Source organism: Zingiber officinale, chromosome 9A, assembly GCF_018446385.1.
Source record: "Zingiber officinale cultivar Zhangliang chromosome 9A, Zo_v1.1, whole genome shotgun sequence".
Lineage (NCBI taxonomy): Eukaryota > Viridiplantae > Streptophyta > Magnoliopsida > Zingiberales > Zingiberaceae > Zingiber > Zingiber officinale.
In genome coordinates this window covers 40,172,977-40,192,724 of record NC_056002.1, presented here as the reverse complement: position 1 = coordinate 40,192,724, position 19,748 = coordinate 40,172,977, and the positions used below count along the sequence as shown (strand labels likewise).

Sequence of the window (19,748 nt, the reverse complement as noted above, 5' to 3'; positions counted from 1 at the left end):
AAAATTCTTTTAAGGAGGAGAGAGTTGTGAGACACTCATACTTTGAATGCTTAATTGGGAATTTAACTATGATAGATTATAGAAAGGGGTTTTAATTTAATACCTAAGTCTAAGTCTTGTGGGCTAGATTGGGGGTGGGCTTACTGGTGATGCTTGAGGCCCAAATAAAGGATGAGGAAGGGGTTTTTGCCCTAAAGGAAGAGGGGAAGGAGGGGCTGTATCGGCTGGGGGCGGCGGGCGGTTTTCTGCGGGAAAGAGCCGACGGTGGCGCAACTCCTCCAGACGTGAGAGCTTCCGACGACAAGGCAAGTAGTTCCCTTGTTAGTATGGATGAGGTTTCATGTGGTAGGTTAGCTAAGGGGAATCCGGATGCGAACCCAGTTTCTGCGCAAGGTTTTGCTCGGTTTTCTGCATCATTTTCTTAGGGAGTTCATGATTGGATTTTGGTGGTTCAATTGTTCTCTTGCAATGGGTTTTGATCTCTCTCTCTCTGGAAAGGATTTGGGGAAGGTTTATGTAACTGAATTGTTTTTGTTTTTCCTTTCTTTCGCCTTGCCCTTTTAGAGGGTTGTTGGTTGCCGATCGGTTTCAATCGGAGAGATTTGGACTTGATGAGTTTCTGTTTTCTTTTTCAAGCTTGATGTGATGGTTTCGGATTAGGGTAGGTTCAGTGGTGATTTTCTAGATTGGTTTCATAATCTAGTTTTGTGATGGCTTTAGTTTGGGACAGATTTGGAGATGGTGTTCTAGCTTGGTTTTCTGCTTTTGCCTTGGGATGAAATGGTTGAGTTGCAATGATTTTATGATGGATTCTGTTTTATGTAGTTAGTTTTGGGTTGTGGTGTACATGTCCTCGCATTGACGTTGGCTTCTCCGTTGCTGGATAGTTTCTTGTGTAATGTGTGAGTGGATCTAATAATGATGTGCTTAATTGTCTTGTTGGCTCAAATTCTGGGTACCTATTTTTGCAATTTAGGATTTTGTGTGGTTCAATTAGGAGTTTTGTTTTTTTCCTATTACTTCTTTAAGATTACCTGTATGGTGTGCTCACTAATTTAAGTCCTACTTAGATTTCTTTATGAATGTCAGGTTGGCCGGCGGAGAGAGTTGTTAGGGTTGGGGATAGATAAGAAGTCGAGCTAACACGACTTTGGTGGAATTTATAGTTTGTAGCAAATCATTTAGGGGTTGGGTCTACTTGCGTCGCTGAGTCAAGCCGCACGTGAGAGAGCCTAAGATATAGCCTCCGGCTCAACTAAGAGATGGCGTAGCCGCCCATAAAAAAGTCTAATAATATTGTGAATTCTTTTATTTTAGTAATAAATTAATATTTGAGTCATGCTCATTGAAATAGAAACAATTTTTTTTTATATTTTATAATTATTTTATTCCTTCTAAAAAATTAAGCCTATGGAAATCTGTGTTGAGTAACTAGCTATGCGGTACCATTAAAGATTTTGTTTATTTTAACTAACGTTTCATATTTTATTTTATTTCCAAAAAAAAAACATAGATATGCTCTAATCTGTAAGAGTTCTCAGAGATCTTTTGTTCCTATGCATTTTTTTACCTCTAGAACTGTAGTAGAAGTTGTATTAGAGTGATGATTTTTTGGGTTTTTTTTTGCATATAACTTACTGTGTCTTTCTCTTTTACCTATAGGGTGCACTATCTTGAGCTTGATTGTGTCAGTCTGCCCTAGGGTTTCGTTAAAGGTTTTTCGAAAATTTTATGTTGGAATAGTTTTGTGTATGTACTGTAGAGCCTGGATGTGCTTTGTTACAAGAGATGAAATTCTAGGCTTTCTGCTTTTTCTGGTTTTTAAACAAGTTTTGTGATTTATGAATCTCCAGACGTGCTTTGCTATTTAGTGATGAGTGTACTGATGTCTGATTTAGCTTGAATATTCTGAGCTTGGGCATGCTTTATCAAAGCAAATTGATGTGGTGTTCATTTTGTTGGGCTTAGTGAGACATGCAAGAGTGAGGTGCTATCTGGGATTGACGGAGATGTCATTTGGCTGCTGGTTGCCTTTGGCAAAGATGATTTTAGAGTATGAATTGTACTTTAGGTCTTACAGCACACCAAACCTCATATTTATGAGTTTGAGATATCTAAATATATTTTTGACATTCAAAATAGGATAGGCATAAGGGGTTAATATTTCCTGCATCATTTATTACTATTATATTAAACTTAAGCATGCATGATATGTGGTTTAGATTTTAAATGATTTGTTAGTTGACTTAATTCTCACATGTAAATGAATGTATAAAAATGTCAAAAACATTATAAATTATAAGATGCTTTTCTAAGCTCATGCACTTTGACATTGTCCTAAAACATGTGACACTTCAGAAGTAGGAAGATCTTTCTTGTCCAATCTACAAAAACCCCTATTCATTTTTTTTGTCACAACTTAATCTAAAAAGAGAATTAAGTCAACTAACAAATCATTTAGAATCTAAACCACATATCATGAATGCTTAAGTTCAATATAATAGTAATAAATGACGCAGGCAATATTAACACCTTATCTCTATCCTATTTTGAATGTCAAGAATATATTTAGGTGTCCCAAACTCATAGATATGAGGTTTGGTATGCTGTTAAGACCCAGTACAATTCATACTCCAAAATCATCTTTGCCAAAGGCAACCACCGACCAAATGACATCTCTGCCAATCCTAGATAGTGCTTCACTGTTGCATGTCTCAGTAAGCCCAACAAAATCAACACCATATCAATTTTCTTTGATAAAGCATGCCCAAGCTCAAAATATTCAAGCTAAACCAAACATTAGTACACTTATCACTAAATAGCAAAGCACGTATGGAGGTTCATAAATCACAAAACTCATGTAAAAACCAGAAAAAGCTTTTAACAGAAAGCCTAAAATTGCATCTCTAGTAACAAAGCACATCCAGGCTCTACAGTACATACCCAAAACTATTCCAATAGAAATTTTCGAAAAACCTTTAACGAAACCCTAGGGACTGACACAATCAAGCTCGAGATAGTGAGCCCTATGGGTAAAAGACAAAGTAAGTTATATGCTGTGTTGTTAAAGGCGCGCCCGAGGCGCTAGGCGCATAAGGCGCTGGGAAAATGCCTCTTCCCACACGAGGCGGGCGCTGTTCGCCAGGCGCGCGCCTAGGTGCGCCTTTGCACCTCAACGAAGGCGCGATCGAGGCGCCGCGATCGATCGTGAACAAATTTGGATTTTAAACCAGAAAAAACATTCCAAATCAACATTGTTTGGAATTAGGGCACGGGAAACAGGAGCAGAAAAGAGCGCAGGAAGGAAGGGAGGAAGAGAACGCAGGAAGGAAGGGAGGAAGAGAACGCAGGAAGGGAGGAAGAATCCTGAACCCATTTCCGTCCGCCATCGCTGAGTTGCGTCGTCGCCCAAGTATGTTTTCCTTCTTTTTTCTGTTTTTTCTGTTCTTCACTTCTTATTCTTCTCTTTTTTTTTTGTCTGTTATCATCTTCTTCTTCTCTTCTTCTCTTCGCTTCTTTTTCTTCTTTCTTTTCTGTATCTTCTTTTTTTCTACAGTTCTGTATCTTCTTTTCTTTGTTGTGCTGCTGTCCGGTTTTGTTTTGTTTTGGTTTCCTGTTTTTTAATTTTTGCAGGTTGTGTTTTTGCTTCCTACTGCTGTCTGGTTTTGGATTTTTTGTTACTGTTTTTCCATTTTTATTGGTTCGTATTGATGCTGCTGTCCGATATTTCATTTTTTTTACTGTTTTTTCATTTTTGTTTGTTTTGTTTTGCTTTTTGTTTTTTACTATCTTGCTATTGCTAGTACAGACTGTACAATGTTTTTTTATTGCTGGTACCGTATTGATTTTATTTTATTTTTTATTTTTCAGACTATTTTTTTGTTCAATTATCATGGAAGGTAGTAGTGATACTCTAACATATATATCAAAAGTTTATTGATGTGTGTGGAATATTAATAGTTATTATATTTGACATATTATATGAGTATGTCAATAATTTAGTAGTCATCAACCTCATGTTCAAGAGGTGCGCGCCTCGGGCGTGCCTCGTGCCTCGGGCTCTAGTAGCCCCTTTGCGCCTCGATGCGTCTCCCGCCTCTAACAACACAGGTTATATGCAAAAAAACCCAATAAATCATCCCTCTAATACAACTTCTACTACAGTTCTAGAGGTAAAAAAATGCATAGGAACAAAAGATCTTTGAGAATTCTTACATTGCCTAAATGAATACTCATTTGACCTACTTAAATACCTAAATTAAATTGGTTATCTAAACTTTTATTAAAAAATTGATAAAAATATTTCTGTCATTGCTCTTTTATTTCCTCATTATTTACTAGTATCCTATTGCATTTATCTTTAATACATCTTATTTGAATAAGATTTTTTTTTTTTTGTCTTTCTCTCTCTTTTTAACTATTTTATAAATATCTTTTTTCCCTTCTTTTGTATTTAATTTTTGATATAAACATTTAAAAGTTTCATTCTTAGCTTCATTCATTGCTTTCTTAGCCTCTTTCTTCTATTATATATATTTTTTAAAAGTTTTCTTGGTTCTTAAAAGTATATAATTCCTTATAGGCTATTCATTTTTTCCTTTACTTTCTCTTGTACTTTCTTAGTCCATTGCCAGGATTCTTTACTTGGTGGAGCACACCCCTTTGACTTACCGAGTATTATTACTTTCAATTTTAATACTGTCTTATCTCATGTCGTATTTGAGTCGTCGTATATTTTCCTAATACTTGTAATCCTACCATGCCTTTAAATGTGTTTTGCTTCCCATCCTATAGCTTTCACCATTTAATTCTAGAAATCATGCTTATTTTATTTCTTTTGATACTATGCTTGAGACGTATATCCAATACTACTAAATTACGTTGGGGAGTTAAATTTTCTCCTGGAATGAGTTTACGATCTTTACAAATCTTTCTATCATTTTTCTCACTTTTGGATGTGACCTAATGTTCTTTTCTTTTTTTTTTTAAAAAAAAATGTATTAGCTAGTATAAGATCATATGTTGTCGCAAAATCCAATATAATTTTTCCTTCATTTTTTTTTCTAAACCCATAACCTCATGTACTCTAGCATATTTCTATTTTTTCACTCCTACATGTCCATTTATATCTCATTCTATTAAAATCATTTGGTTGGCAGAATATTTTGTAATACCTCATATAGATCGTACCAAAATATAGATTTGGTAGGCTCATTTTATCCTATTTGAGGGGCATATATGCTAATTACATTATTAGTTTTTTGTTGCCATTGCTATCTTGAGAGATATAATTCTATTTCCTTTTCTAGTTACTACTATTTCGTCCTTTAGCGAATTATCGACAACAAAACCTATTCCATTTTTTATTTTCTACCTCCATTGTTTTACAAGTGAGCGTTTTCTATATTCCATGTTCCAAATCTTATATAATTATTTTTTTATAATATTTGTTTTTATCAAACCTATGGTGTGAGAACTTTTGCATATTTAACACTACACCCAAATTCTCATGGAGATGTAACAGTCGAACCCTACAACGTGAATTCTTGCATATTTAGCACTACACTCGAATTGTCATTTAGATGTAGTGGTCTTTGTCGACCCTGCAACGCGTTCCTTCCGGGGAACATCCTAGCATTAGCACAATAGTTTGATGGATTCATTCATTGAACATTTGCCTAAAAGTCTACGCTGCCCTTCCTCAACCGGGCTTGGGACTAGCTATAATGAGATTACATACTTACAAAGCAAGTCTTATGGTGATGACAATGTTTTGAAAATTTAATCCACACTATTTGTTGTACTAATACTTCCTAGAGTGAATTTCCATTCTACACTGTAAGAGATTATGAGCATGCAGAGAAATGAATGCATGCTTTGAATACCTTTTTTCCATTCTACACTGTAAGAGATTATGAGCGTGCAGAGAAATGAATGCATGCTTTGAATACCTTTTTTCTTGTTCTTGAAGGTCATGGATTTAATCTCATTCTATAATCTTATATTTTCTACTCCGCCACTATACACTAATAAATAACATTGGTTATGCTGTTATTTTGGGCATCTTCAATTTGTCACTTTCATACTTGGTAAGTTTGTACTCAAAATTCCATGTTCTAATGCTCGAATAAATTACATTTTATGATTTTAGTTCATTTAGTACCTCATGGATGAACTTGTGGAACATACTGTTGAAGAAGAGACATCAGGAGATGTTGGAAATTCACATGACATGAAACAAGAACAAGATATGCAGATAGAGGCTGAATCTGGTGAAAAAAGGTGGCCTGGGTGGCCAGGTGAAAGTGTTTTTCGTATATTGATTCCTTCCAATAAGGTGGGTAGTCTCATTGGCCGCAAAGGAGAATTCATCAAAAAAATGTGTGAAGAATCAAAAGCTAGGATTAAGATTCTTGACGGACCTCCTGGAGCACCAGAAAGAACAGTAAGTATATTAATAATTTCTTGATCACTATTCGCTTCAGCATGATTCATTGCTCCAATGATGCTGTCAATTGTTTAATTATGAATCTTCTGGTGATCATTACATTTTGATACCATGTTTCTGCAATATATCACATCATATTTCATTATTCTAACCCATCATTTCTCCTAGACATGTAGGTAATATGCCCTTTTTTACATACTTGGATATTAGTTTGTTGAGAATTTCTGCATTTCATGATCTGTGGCCTTAATAATTTTCTAGCTTATAGGGATTTTGTTATGCATTTCTGGAAACTATTTCTAGTTTGCTATTTTTCCCATTTAAACACTATCTTCAATTTTGTGATACTTGGGATCACAAATTAGTTTGGAAGCTTTCTCCCAAACTTTAATTTTCTTTATTAGGAATAGATTAAGTTTTATGTTTTTGCATACTCATGACAATTTAAAAAATCCGTAATAATTATGTGATGTGGATCCAATACTGATCAAATAATTTCCTAACACACAATTTGTTGCTAGCATGTATATTTTATAGGGATTTTGTTATGCATTTCTTGAAGCTATTTCTAGTTTGCTATTTTTCTCATTTAAACACTATCTTCAATTTTGTGATATTTGGGATCACAAATTAGTTAGGAAGCTTTCTCCCAAACTTTAATTTTGCTTTATTAGGAATAGATTAAGTTTTATGTTTTGCATACTCTATGACAATTTAAAAAATCCATAATAATTATGTGATGTGGATCGAATACTGATCAAATAATTTCCTAACACTCAATTTGTTGCTAGCATGTATATTTTATGCCCATTTCACTGATGTAGATCAGTTCATTTAAAGTAAGTACATTTTGAAAGTTTATGATAGTCTTGTGTCTTTATTATTAGCTTGTTATCACTCAAGTTAGCCAGGATATAAATTTTTCTTATCCTTAAAAACATTATAATGATATTATTCTAAAGATGGATGATATAGATTGTTAGCGAATGGTGTGCAAAATCCAAGTCAAAGAACAAAAGGTTGGATAAGTGAATGACATAGAGATTATCAAAATGCAGAATGCATAGAAATAACCCTTTCTAGAATGAATAACTGATATGAAATTTGTAAATTTCCTATAAAAAAAATCATTGTTTGATTGGCAAAAACTCTTACTCGTACATTTCAAATTAATTGAGGGAACATTTTAGTGCTACTAGAATTGTATAGGAGCTTTACTTTATTTATTATGTTTCCATCTAATCTAAAGCTTTCTAAATATAAGGTCTTAATTATAACATTGTCCTTCAAATCAACAAATTGCACATAAAAAATATTGTGACTTCAGAAAGAATTAAAATTGATCCGTTGTTGAAAACTTGAAAACAATTAAGTTTTGTGAATGAGATGTATTCTAAGTCTGTATATGAACTTTAAGCCATCATCATGTGAGTTGGCCTGAAATTGAGTGAGTTAAGTAATCAAGATCCTTAGGTCAGGATTATTGGCTTCTTCATATCAGAGTTCTTAGTAAAACTAGCAATGATATGATTATAATTATTGGTTGCTAGTTATTCTGTTAGTCTATAATCTGGTGATTTAGAAGATCTTGATGATCATAAGCTTCTTTTAATATGGTTTTTGGTTTAGTAACTGCCAACCAAAGTTTCTATGGAATTTAATCTTTTGAAAATTGAAGTGCTTATTTGTTTAATTTTCCTTAGACGTAGGTAATATGGGTATGCTGGAGCAGAGAAAACTACAATTTAATATGCAACTAAGAATACCAGACATTTTGAGAAGTTATGAGAACTTGGCCATACAAAATAACTAAGATCCAAACAATCACATGCAAAACCTAAAGACAAAAAACTGAAAATATGTAGTTTGCAACCTCCGGTCATATAACCAGATCAATCTTTGCAGGTTCTTTCTGCAGACCTAAAGCAACAAATCCAATTCTACACGTGAACCGAAAATAGAAGAACAAAGATCCAGTTTGCAAGATCACTCTTTGAGTACATATGGATTACCATCAGACATCATTTTCTTCTGGTAATTCCATAACTTGCTTGATTGCCCTTTCAACAAAGGAATAATTAGCTCTCTCTAGGGAATAGAGTCCAGTGTAGAGACTATTTCATAGTATTCTGCAATCTTGCAGAACCAAAAAAGAACTATTAGCTGAAAATGAGAATAAAAAACAGCATATACACTATTTGGAGATATTAAATATAAGATAACTTAAGAGAAGGAATACTGCAATGAATATCTCTGATATTTATGGATGTGAATATATATAAGCAAGTAGGGTTTATCAAAAGAACAAGATGATTTGCCATATTTTCAGCTCTGAATAGTCTCAAACTAGAAACTGGAAAAATTCGTGGTAATGCAAATGAGGAGGTAAATACCATGAATATAAAATGACAAATAACACGAATATACTAGTTTAGTTGTCGAATTGTAAAGTCAAATTTTGCTGCTCCTTATTAATATGGTGGGGTATTTTGCCACATGCAGTGGGATATGACACTTGAAATATGACATATATCTGTTGCTTTAAAGGATGTTACTTTGTGTTCAAGTGAAATTATGCGTGACACTTGTCACTGGTAAATTACATCTTAATCCTTTAGTTTATATCTATTGCTTTAAACGGCGTGACTTTGTCTCTATGCATGTGATACCTGGCACCGAGAAATTACATACTGATCTCTTAATTTTCTAAACATTTAAAGGGTGTCATTTTGTCTTGTGACATTTGTCATCGAAAGATTACATCTTGTTCCTCTAATTTTCAAAATTTTTAATTTTAACCCTAAGATTTTACAATAACCTCATAGTGTCATCAAAAAGTTACATCTTGATCCTCTAATTTGCTAAATTTTTATTTTTTCTCATAGAAATAGTTTCACTCAAATTACACTTACCCCATCAATGTTTTAAAATTTTAATTTCACTATCAAAACATCATTTTAACCACTTAAGTTGTAAGATTTCACTGTTTGACCCCTGTGTAAATACAACATTATAATTTGCTCATTTATTTTTTATATTTTCCATTTTTCCCAAATTTGACACTACCCTCACAAATTTTATATTTTCTAATTTTTCCTATATTTTTAAAATTTCCACTTCTATATATTTTTACCCAAAGTTACACATCTGCCTTTACTTTTATTTATTTTTTATTTTACTATTAAAGTTTCATTTTAACCTCTATATTTGTCAAATTTCTTCATGAATCAAAATAAGTTTGCATTTTATTGATTTATTCTTAAAAATTTTCACCCCATAATTACACTTTTTATTGACAATTGCCTTCCATAGCATATTTTTACAATTTTAATCACTTTAAAATATTTCCAATTTGCCAATGGATTTTTATTTTGCATTTTAGTCATAAAAGGCTTTCATTTCTTCTGCATAAGACATATATTTTCCTCAAAAGATTGTCATTTTCTATTTAATTCCAAAAATTTAAAAGCTATAAGTTTGTGTTTCTAGAGTCAATTTCAGTATCCTTCTAGAATTTTTCCATTTTATCTTTTAGCCCACCATATTAGATAAGTTAAATTTCACCTTTTTTATTTTGTTAAATATCATTGTATTCTATCAGCTTGATGTTGCTTGGTTAATATATCACCTAACAAAAAATTGTATAATGAAACTTGATTTTACTTTTATAATTTGCCCTTCTTTCTAAAAATGGCCATGATGTCATATAAACATCAAAATGTTCACTAACGTTTTTGAATTCAAATTGAACCAAATTAACATCCAATATTATAATTTTCTTTGCTTAAATATTGAATACAATAACAAGTATATATGAACTATACAAAATCTAATCAAAGTTTTAAGATACTTTGGCTAATTTGAAAGGCCAAAACTATCTGAACTAATTTTGTTTGATTTTGATAAACAAAGGAACAAGATGGAAATAAAGATTGATCAAATTGAATATTTTGTACCTAGAAAACGTTTTAGCCAAAATTTTAAATCTAATGACAACTATCGACAAATTATTTGAAATTTAATTGAAATTTTAAGACACTTTCTGGAAGGTTGAAACTATCTGAAATGATTTGGTTAAAAAGCTAATTGAAAATATAAATCAATTATGGAATCTCATTTCAGACAAGGGATCAAATTTTAAATAAGATAGATCAAATTGAACATTTTGTACTTATAAAAATATATCAGTTTGATTTAAATGATTTAACATCAATAATCTAAAAAAAATAGATGTATTATTTTCCATATATACACACAAATTTACTATAATTTATATATTGTTTTCTAAATGTTTATGATTTTTTTATATTAGTTATTTATTAGTTTATTTTTGATATAATTTAATAAAATTACCACGCCTTGTGTGGGGTGATTCTATCTACTACACTAGAATAAGATTGATGATTGATTTTCTTGTTTTCAGATTATGGAGATATGCCAATTATGCAAGAGTTAATTTGAAACTCTTGATGGTTTTTTTTGAGATTTCATATTCATCTCCTTGCAAGTGTCCATTGAGTTTACTTGTATTCATCATCGCCAGATGTTGTTATAAGCATTTCAGTTATGTTTGATTGGCTCTGGTGCAAGTGTCTATGGATAGAATGTGGTGATATGAGGAATTAATTTGATGCTTAGTGGATGAGAAATTTTGATTTAAGATATAAAATATCATTTATGTTGAAATAATAACTAGCAAGATTGTGTTAGAAAATTTTTAATCCTAAATGCTCATGACCTTGTCGTCTAACAAGATTGTGTTAGTCTGTTAGAACTTTTTCTAATCCTAAATACTCATGGCCTTGTAGTCCTAAAAACATATTGTAAAATCGAAGAAAATAAAATATTTTTTTTTACTTATTGGGAAAAATAGTTTAAGGATTCTAAGAATGATACCAATTGTGCTGCATTAACTGCTAAAAATGTCATTTGTTAAGGATAATGTAATTTAATAAAAATAAAAAGTCAGATCCTAAATTATCAAATGAAATATTTCATACCATTGTTCTAATAAAAATCCTCACAATTTACAAATTTAGATAGAATAAAAATGATAACTATTCAAAGAAGTTGAACATCAATATTCCATACAATATTAATAATACTTTTATAAATTAATTCACTCACTATTTAATAAAATTATTTGATATTGCTTGTCAACAATGTTGAAGCTTACTCATAGTTTATTCAATTTTATAATTACTAAAATATGCATTAATTAATATTTCTCTCACATTAGTAATATACCTTTTTTTTTATTTGTTTAGTTGGCCTTGGGTATCTAGTTTATGCCGATTAATTCTGATGGGTGATCGGCTCGATCTCACGAAAGTTTTCCACCTACCATCCGGGTAAATCAGGAAGCGCTTGCAGCGGACAACCCATCAATCAACATTTTTAGGTCAACCACCCATTAAGGGTAATTCATCCGTTAATTTGTCGAAGTTAGAACTCGATCTTTAGATGTCTGAGAAATTGAGAAGGCGTCCTACCACTGCACCATTATCCCGGGGAAATTGGGAAGCTGGGACTTAGTTAATTTAGTAACTATTATTGAACATAGATACCAAGTAATAAACTTCTATAAATATTGACTTATTTATATCATTACTATTAATTTAATTATTTGGTAACTAACCTGATGTTATATGTTTACAAAGTTAAATATTATTTATTTGAAAATGATGATTTAGTGATTAACAAATTATTTAATTAATCAATTTAGATTTTCTGTAAATGTGATTATATATTAATGAATATATTTTTGTTAAATCTTTAAATAATTATTAATGACATTGTATTGTAATTGAACCTAACTATGCCTATAGCGAATAACTCCGTCATGGTTGGTCTTAAGCTCGAATAAAGGAAGGTTGCGCTAGGTTGCCTGTCAACGTTAAACAAAGATAAGTATTATGTATGGATCCATCAAACTATTGCGCTAATGCTATGTTCTTATTTGGAAAGAATGCATTGCAACGTCCGATTGCAATGTCTTGACAAGAGGCATTACATCTCCATGAGAATTTGGGGTGTAGTCTTAAATATGTAAGAATTTTCACACGCAATCTTGGACAAGAACATACGTTATAAGAATACTGATTGTATTAGATTTAGAACATAGAACATAGAACATAGAAACACTCATTGGTAAATCAATGAAAGTAGCAGATATGATGATTAGAAAAAGAATTAATGTTTTATGCTTACAAGAGACAAAATGGATAGGGGCGGGCAAAGATAATAAAAAACTCATGTTTTATGTTATAGTACAGAAAGAGTAAAATAAGAATTAGAGTAAGGATTATATATATATATATATATGCACCTTAAGTAGGATTAAATGAAGACATCAAATGTAGGTAAACGTAGGTTTATGGAAGTCCTAGATGAGGTAGTATTAAAAATTTCAACAAATGAGATGATTTTAATAGGAGGAGATCTGGATATGTAAGAGTTAAAAAATGAGGAATATGATAGGATGCATGGAGGCTATAGTTTTAGACCAAGAAATGAAGAAGGAAAAGTTATATTAGATTTTGTGATAACATATGAATTTATAATAGCTAATATATTTTTCAAGAAGAGAGAAGAGCATTTATTTACATTCAAAAGTGAAAATAATAAGTTACAATTGATTTTTCTAATGATTCGAAAGAAGGATAGAAAAATTTATAGATATTGTAAGATTAATCTTGGGGAAAACTTAACCCACCAATATAATTTAGTAGTATTAGAAACGTGCCTCGACATAGTATTAGTAAAAAAATATGTATGACTCCTATGATAAATGGTGGAAGTTAAAGGATAGAAAACAAAGTGTCTTTAAGGAGAGGGTAGGAACACAAGTATTAAAAAAAATAATGGTGACTCAACTATGACATGAGATAAGATGACATCGAATTTGCAAACAGTGGCTAATAGTGTACTTGGTGAGTCAAGAGGATGGACACCATCAAATAAAGAGTGGTGGAATGAGGAAGTACAAGAGAGATAGAAAAATGAACCGCCTATAAGTTATCTTACATTTGTAAGAATGAAGAAACCTTAAAAAATGTGCAATAGTTAAAAAAGAGCTCAAGAAAGCACTGAGTGAATTCAAGAATGAAGCTTTCGCAAGCTTGTTCCAATAGTTTGATACAAAAGAAGGGAAAAAGAACATCAAATTGTTAAAGCAAAAGAGAGGAAAACAACGAATCTTACCCAAACAAGATGCATTAAAGATGAATTCAATAGGGTACTAGTGATGGATGGGAAAATAAAGGAGCGATGGAAGAGGTATTTTTATTATTTTTTTAATAAAGATTAAGTGATCAACTTAGCTTACGAAACTTAAGTAGGCCAGAGGAGTATAGAAATTTAAATAATTATATGAGAAGTCAAACTTCAGAAGTAGAGCGGACATTAAATATGATGCAAAATGGGAAAGTGGTTGGACTAGATGATATTACAATAGAGGTATGAAAGTGTTCACAGAAACATGTTATTGAATGACTTATGAAGTTGCTCAATCTGATATTAAAAACGGAGAAAATGCTTGTTTAGTGGATGAGAAGTATTGTAGTCTCCTTTATAAAAATAAAGGAGACATATAAAATCTTATAAATTATAGGGGTATTAAGGTAATAAGTCATATCATGGAATTTAAGAAAGAGTGAAGGATATATATGAAAATGTAATGACAAGAGTGAAAATTTCAGGCGGATTAATTGAAATATTTCCTATAAATATATATAGGGTTACACTAAGGATTAACTCTAAGTCTATATCTTTTTACACTAGTCATGTTAAACTCACTGGACACATCTAAGACAAGTTACCATGATATAGGTGTTGTTTTTAGAGGACATTGTATTGGTTGATGAGTTATGTTAATAAGTAAAGCTTAAAAAGTTTTAAGCTTAATAGAGTAAAGATAAAATATATGGAATTTAAGTTTAGTAGTAATAGATGTAACTAGATAAATGTTAAGCTAGGAGATGATGAGTTATTTGTAATCGAGAGTTTTAAGTATCTATGATATTTTTTTTAAAAGGATTGAGGGGTTGATAGAGATGTTTTACATAGGATATAAGCAAGATGGTTGAAATGTAGGATTGTGTAGGTGTTCTTAATCGTAAGATACCTCTAAAGTTTAAAGGAAAGTTTTACAAAATGACAGTTAGACCTTCTATGTGTTGAGCTGAATGTTGGACTATGAAGTGAACACACAAACAAAAGATAAAAGTCGTAGAGTTAAAGATGTTAAGGTGGATGTGCAAACACATGAGGATGCACAGTATAACAAACGAGAACATTAAAGAGAAAGTTGGAGTTGCGACCGTTGAGAAAAATTTTCGAGAGACACGTTAGAGATGGTATGCTCACGTACTTAGGCGTTCATTAAATGTTTTAGTTAGATGATGTGAGACCATAACAAATGCACAATTAATAGAGGAAAAGGGAAATAAAAAAAACTTGTAAGCAACGATAAAATAGGATGAAATTTATTTAAATATAGATGATGTTATAGTAAGAGATCAAATCTAATGACGCATGAGGATCTATATAACCAACCCCACTTAGTAGGGTAAAAGCTTGGTAAAACATGGTTGTAGTTGTATTGTAATTAAACCTTTCATTATATATTAATAATTATTAATCATACTATACAATGGATATTCCTTTCAGTCATGACTCCTTGCTGTTTGAAAATAAAGAATAAACATGATCAAATTGATTGGATCCAGTTCATACTTTTTTCTAATTCATTCTTTGTCAATTCTTGAACCAAACATACTACAAGTGATTGATTTTGATTTTTTAATGAACTTTTTCATTAAACTATTTTAGACTAGAAATCAGGATGGTTTTCTTATGCTGATTTTTATTATATATCTACTATATTCTTTTGCTACTTTTGGTAATTTAAGATGTGACAAATCTTGGTTCAATAACTCATACTGTATTTTCTAATTCTGATTTTAAACCGCTACACTCGCTTTGTGATGTTGAATTTGATTTGCTTTATTCTGCATGAAGAGTATTTTTCATCTCTGAGTTTATTGGGCTACCTTGTTATACTTCTAAATGTTATCTTTGTTGTTCTTGCAATATATAAAGGTAATGATTTCAGCAAAAGAGGAACCAGATGCTTCTGTTTCTCCTGCTATGGATGGTCTGTTAAGAGTTCATAAGAGGATAATTGATGGTTTAGATGGGGAATCTGGTCTTGCCCCATCTGCTGCTGGCAACACACTCCCTACAAGATTGCTTGTGGCAGCTACACAAGCAGGTAGCCTCATTGGTAAACATGGAGCCACAATAAAATCCATTCAGGAATCTTGCAGCTCAATAGTCCGAGTTGTTGGTATGATGCTGTAAACACTTCCTCTTATTTACATTATCTTTTATTTGTGGAATCTTTTTTTAGTTTTCATGATCTGATATCTAGCAGATAGTATGCATATTGACAGTCAGATGGATCTGTTTCTAACACTATCTATTAGTGTTTATACAGCCTGTCTATCTAATAACTTTTGTGATTATGTAGTTATGCACTGAAATCTGTTGAAGTGTAATGTAGAATAGATCCTCTCACATCACTCTTTTTTTTATATATAATTAGTTTTTTCTTTCTATTTATTTATTTATCATTAAAATTTCCTTTCGGCATGAATTGCCAAATTTCTAGTAAAAATAATTATGAATGCTCGGAGTTTTTTAATAAATAACTTATGGACTTGTTTTTGTGTAGAATATGAAGACTATAAATTAAGATAATTTGTGGAGAACCTTGTTTGTATGTAGTACATCAAAGCTATATATTGAGCTAAGTAATTTATGGTGAACCATGTTTTAGTCGGACCCCTGTTCACATTTTATTCCTCTCATTATATTGAGCAAATGAATAGCAACAACAAGTGTTACTTCCAACTATTAGATGTCACCTAAATGGAACTTATCCTGTCATTGAACTGTATAAGATTATATCGCTTGAAGTATAGTATTTTGATACTTTAAATCATCTATTACGTTAGATTGAATTCTCTGAGGCAAATGTATCTGAGCTGATAACTTTTGCAGCTTGCATTAATTTATATGTCTGTTGTACTATATGGTGCACACTCATAATTAACTAAGGTAATCCATTCATAGAACATTAGCTTGTTAACGTTGGCTAACAATTTAATGCAACCTTCAACCTTATTCATCTGGGCTTGGGATTGGCATGCTGGTTTTATTTAAATATAGAGGATAGAGTCCAATGACGTGAGAGGATTCAAATAGCTGACTCTACCTAGTGGGATAAGATTTGGTTGATGTTGTCGTATTGGATTTCTTGATTCTGGTGAATGTGGCTAAACTAATTTTTGTATTTGATTGGTTGCTTTGGTGAATGCAACTTGAATTATGATGAGAAAGATAGGTTATAAGTTATAACCAGGTAGTTGGAATGCACTGGTTAAAATTTTACCCTCCTGCTTATTGAATATATAGTATTGTTATTCTTCGAGGCATTACCTAGGTTCTGTTTGTCAGCATAAACCATCACCAACTTATTTTCACGGCCTCAACCTGCTGTCCTTTAGTCTGTATCTTTTATTCCATTCATGTGTTCTTGATTGAGGAAAGTCATTTAGGAGATGATTAAATGGGCGAACGAAGCCATGTGAGTGGTTATTGTGTATGATCTCACAGTATGTGTTAATGCCTTTTGAGTCGAGATATCAGCCATGATGCCTTTCATTATATAGCAATTTTGACCGGCAAATTTACCTCGAATGTTCCATGATTTCTTATGCACATAATGTTTCACTTTGAACTTTTCCAGAACTCCTTTTTGCTAAACTTTCATGGATCTATGCAGATAATCTTCCTCCTGTCGCACTTCCGGATGATAGAGTTGTTGAGATACAAGGAGAGCCCATTGGAATGCATAAGGCGGTGGAATTGATTGCAGCTCACTTAAGGAAATTTCTAGTTGATCGTAGTGTCCTTCCTTTGTTTGAAAAGCGTGTAAGTTTATAAAATTGTGGAAGTGTAAATCTGTATTATTTATTAGATAAATGATGACTCACAACTTCTCAAAAGCTAATATAATTTCTAATATATTTCTCTCTCTAGCCATTGCCAAATATGCATATGGAACAAAATATGCCGCCACCTCAACCTTGGGGTCATTCTCAAGGCCTTCCGCCTGGTGCTGGCTCAGCATATGGTGGGAACCCTCAGTTTATGTCTTCCCGCCCACATGATAGCTTCTATCCTCCAGACCTTCCCCCACTGGAAAAGCAACCTCACCATGGCATATCAATGTATGGGCAAAATGCACCCACAGCAGGTGTCCATTCCGGAGCAAATCAACAGCCACAATCGATGATATCTCAGGTGTCTTTCATGATCCATGTCTTAAAACATTGTCTTTTTCTTTCAACACCATACGTGTAATTTCATACTGTTATTCTGATGCTCTCTACAGATTACACAGCATATGCAAATTCTACTTTCTTATGCTGATGCTGTAATTGGAGAAGCTGGCTCAAATATTAGCTACATCCGTCGTGCCAGTGGGGCAACCATAACCATACAAGAAACACGTGGGGTGCCCGGAGAGATGACTGTTGAAATTAGTGGGACTGCTACTCAAGTTCAGACTGCTCAGCAATTGATACAGGCATGGTCTCCTACCCATTTTCTTAATCAGCATCACTGATGTTTTTGCTTTATTTGTTCTTATATAAGTATTTGCTTGATATTCTTATTCGATAATGACATTTTTTAGTATCGTGTTGACTTGGAAGATGCGCATTTAGTCTCCTAACCTATAGTGGGTGTTATATTGTAAAATTCAAATGTATATACCTGCACAAAATAGCATCGTGGTTTAATAACGACTTACCATGACAAGATACTGGAGTAAGTAGTAGAATGTTCTGGCTTTCAAAAGTCTGGTTTGGTCATCTCATTGTAAGAAGAGACTATCTTGTAGTATCATCTGTTTTTTCCCCAGAATTTTTTCTGTAGGTTCTTGCCTATTGATTAGCATTGTCTTATTTTCATGCTCTTGTAAAAAGCACACTTCAATCGATAATTTCAGTGTCAATATGGCTAAGAAAACTTGGTACTCAAAACAAGCAAATCAGCTATCTAAATTAATTTGATAATGTGATTAACTCATGGTTTAGTGAATATCTAGGTTAGAAACTTGTGCAAGTTTATGATTATGCGATGCCTCCAAAAGCTGTCATTGTTTAGTCTTCACTATCATCATCAGATTGGCCATGTTGATCTCAATTATTTAAAATTTGACTATGTGAACTTTATTCCTTAATGAATGCTTTGCAAAGCTATTCCACTAATTACACTTAGATCTCTAAATTATTCTTAATTATGTTATTTAGATATCTTTTACACTAATTATTTCATGAAAAACAGCTTTAAACCATTTCTCATTTATTGTTTATGATGCATGTGCAATCCTTCATTTGTTTCCAAGAAATCCCCTAATGGAATTAAATTATGTTGCTATTGCAGAATTTCATGGCGGCAGCTCCAACTCCAGCATCCATGGATCAAGGTTATGGTTCATACCAAACACACGGCGGACCCATGTACGGTTCCCCTGCGTCCCATTCTGGTCCTGCTGCGCACACTGGAGGATATGGCTCAACCTACGGTGCCAATTATGGGTATTAGGATGCTGGATGCCCTCCAGAGTTGATACTGTCTTGTGAGATTTACTTTAAAAGACATCATTTTCCTTTAGAGATTGTTGTGATTGTATGAGTAATCGACACTCTTTGGCAACTGATGCTTATTTATGCCCAACTTGAAGGTAGTTTAACATCTTTGTTTCATGTTATAGTTATATTAGTACTGTGGACCTAAGTTTTTAGTTCTTGGTTTTTACCTCGACCTTTAATAGTTTTACTTTCCATGTTATCGGCATTATGAGCTTTTAGTTGGTAAATATTTACCAGCCATAGAAACAGAGTTTTGGTTGGGGTTACTTTAGGGTTATGTCCAAGTTCAGCATTCATACCTCCTTGTTTTGACCAGTCAGCATCCTACGACAACATTTTGTCATGGGCAGGCATATGGAAGGATTCCTCAACTAGAAAGTGATCTATAAAAGGGCAAAGTTTACGAGGTTGGTTTCTAAGAACACAATGATGGATTTATATTGAACATTGATCTGTTTGCTCCATGCCAACTGAAAGAGCATGAGAATGCACATCTATTGCATCATCTAGGCTTGATAATTTGACACAATACTTTTACTACGTGAATTGAGATATCTGAAGATCTTGTGAGTTTC

General features: G+C 32.5%; 1 protein-coding gene across 2 annotated transcripts; it reads left to right on the top strand.

Annotated features, from left to right (window-relative positions):
• Window positions 1-164: 164 nt before the first annotated feature.
• On the top strand, window positions 165-19,325 carry LOC122018897 (flowering locus K homology domain-like). Of its 2 annotated transcripts, none has more exons than XM_042576355.1 (7): window positions 165-305; window positions 6,152-6,445; window positions 15,551-15,797; window positions 17,298-17,446; window positions 17,555-17,818; window positions 17,910-18,104; window positions 18,965-19,325. In XM_042576355.1, the coding sequence occupies exons 2-7, from the start codon at window positions 6,167-6,169 to the stop codon at window positions 19,124-19,126; spliced, it is 1,296 nt and encodes a 431-aa protein (XP_042432289.1). In that variant the 5' UTR covers window positions 165-305; window positions 6,152-6,166; the 3' UTR covers window positions 19,127-19,325. The 2 variants fall into 2 exon arrangements, with proteins under 2 accessions (XP_042432289.1, XP_042432291.1); XM_042576357.1 differs by lacking the exon at window positions 165-305 and adding an exon at window positions 3,269-3,412.
• The last annotated feature ends 423 nt before the right edge of the window (window positions 19,326-19,748 follow it).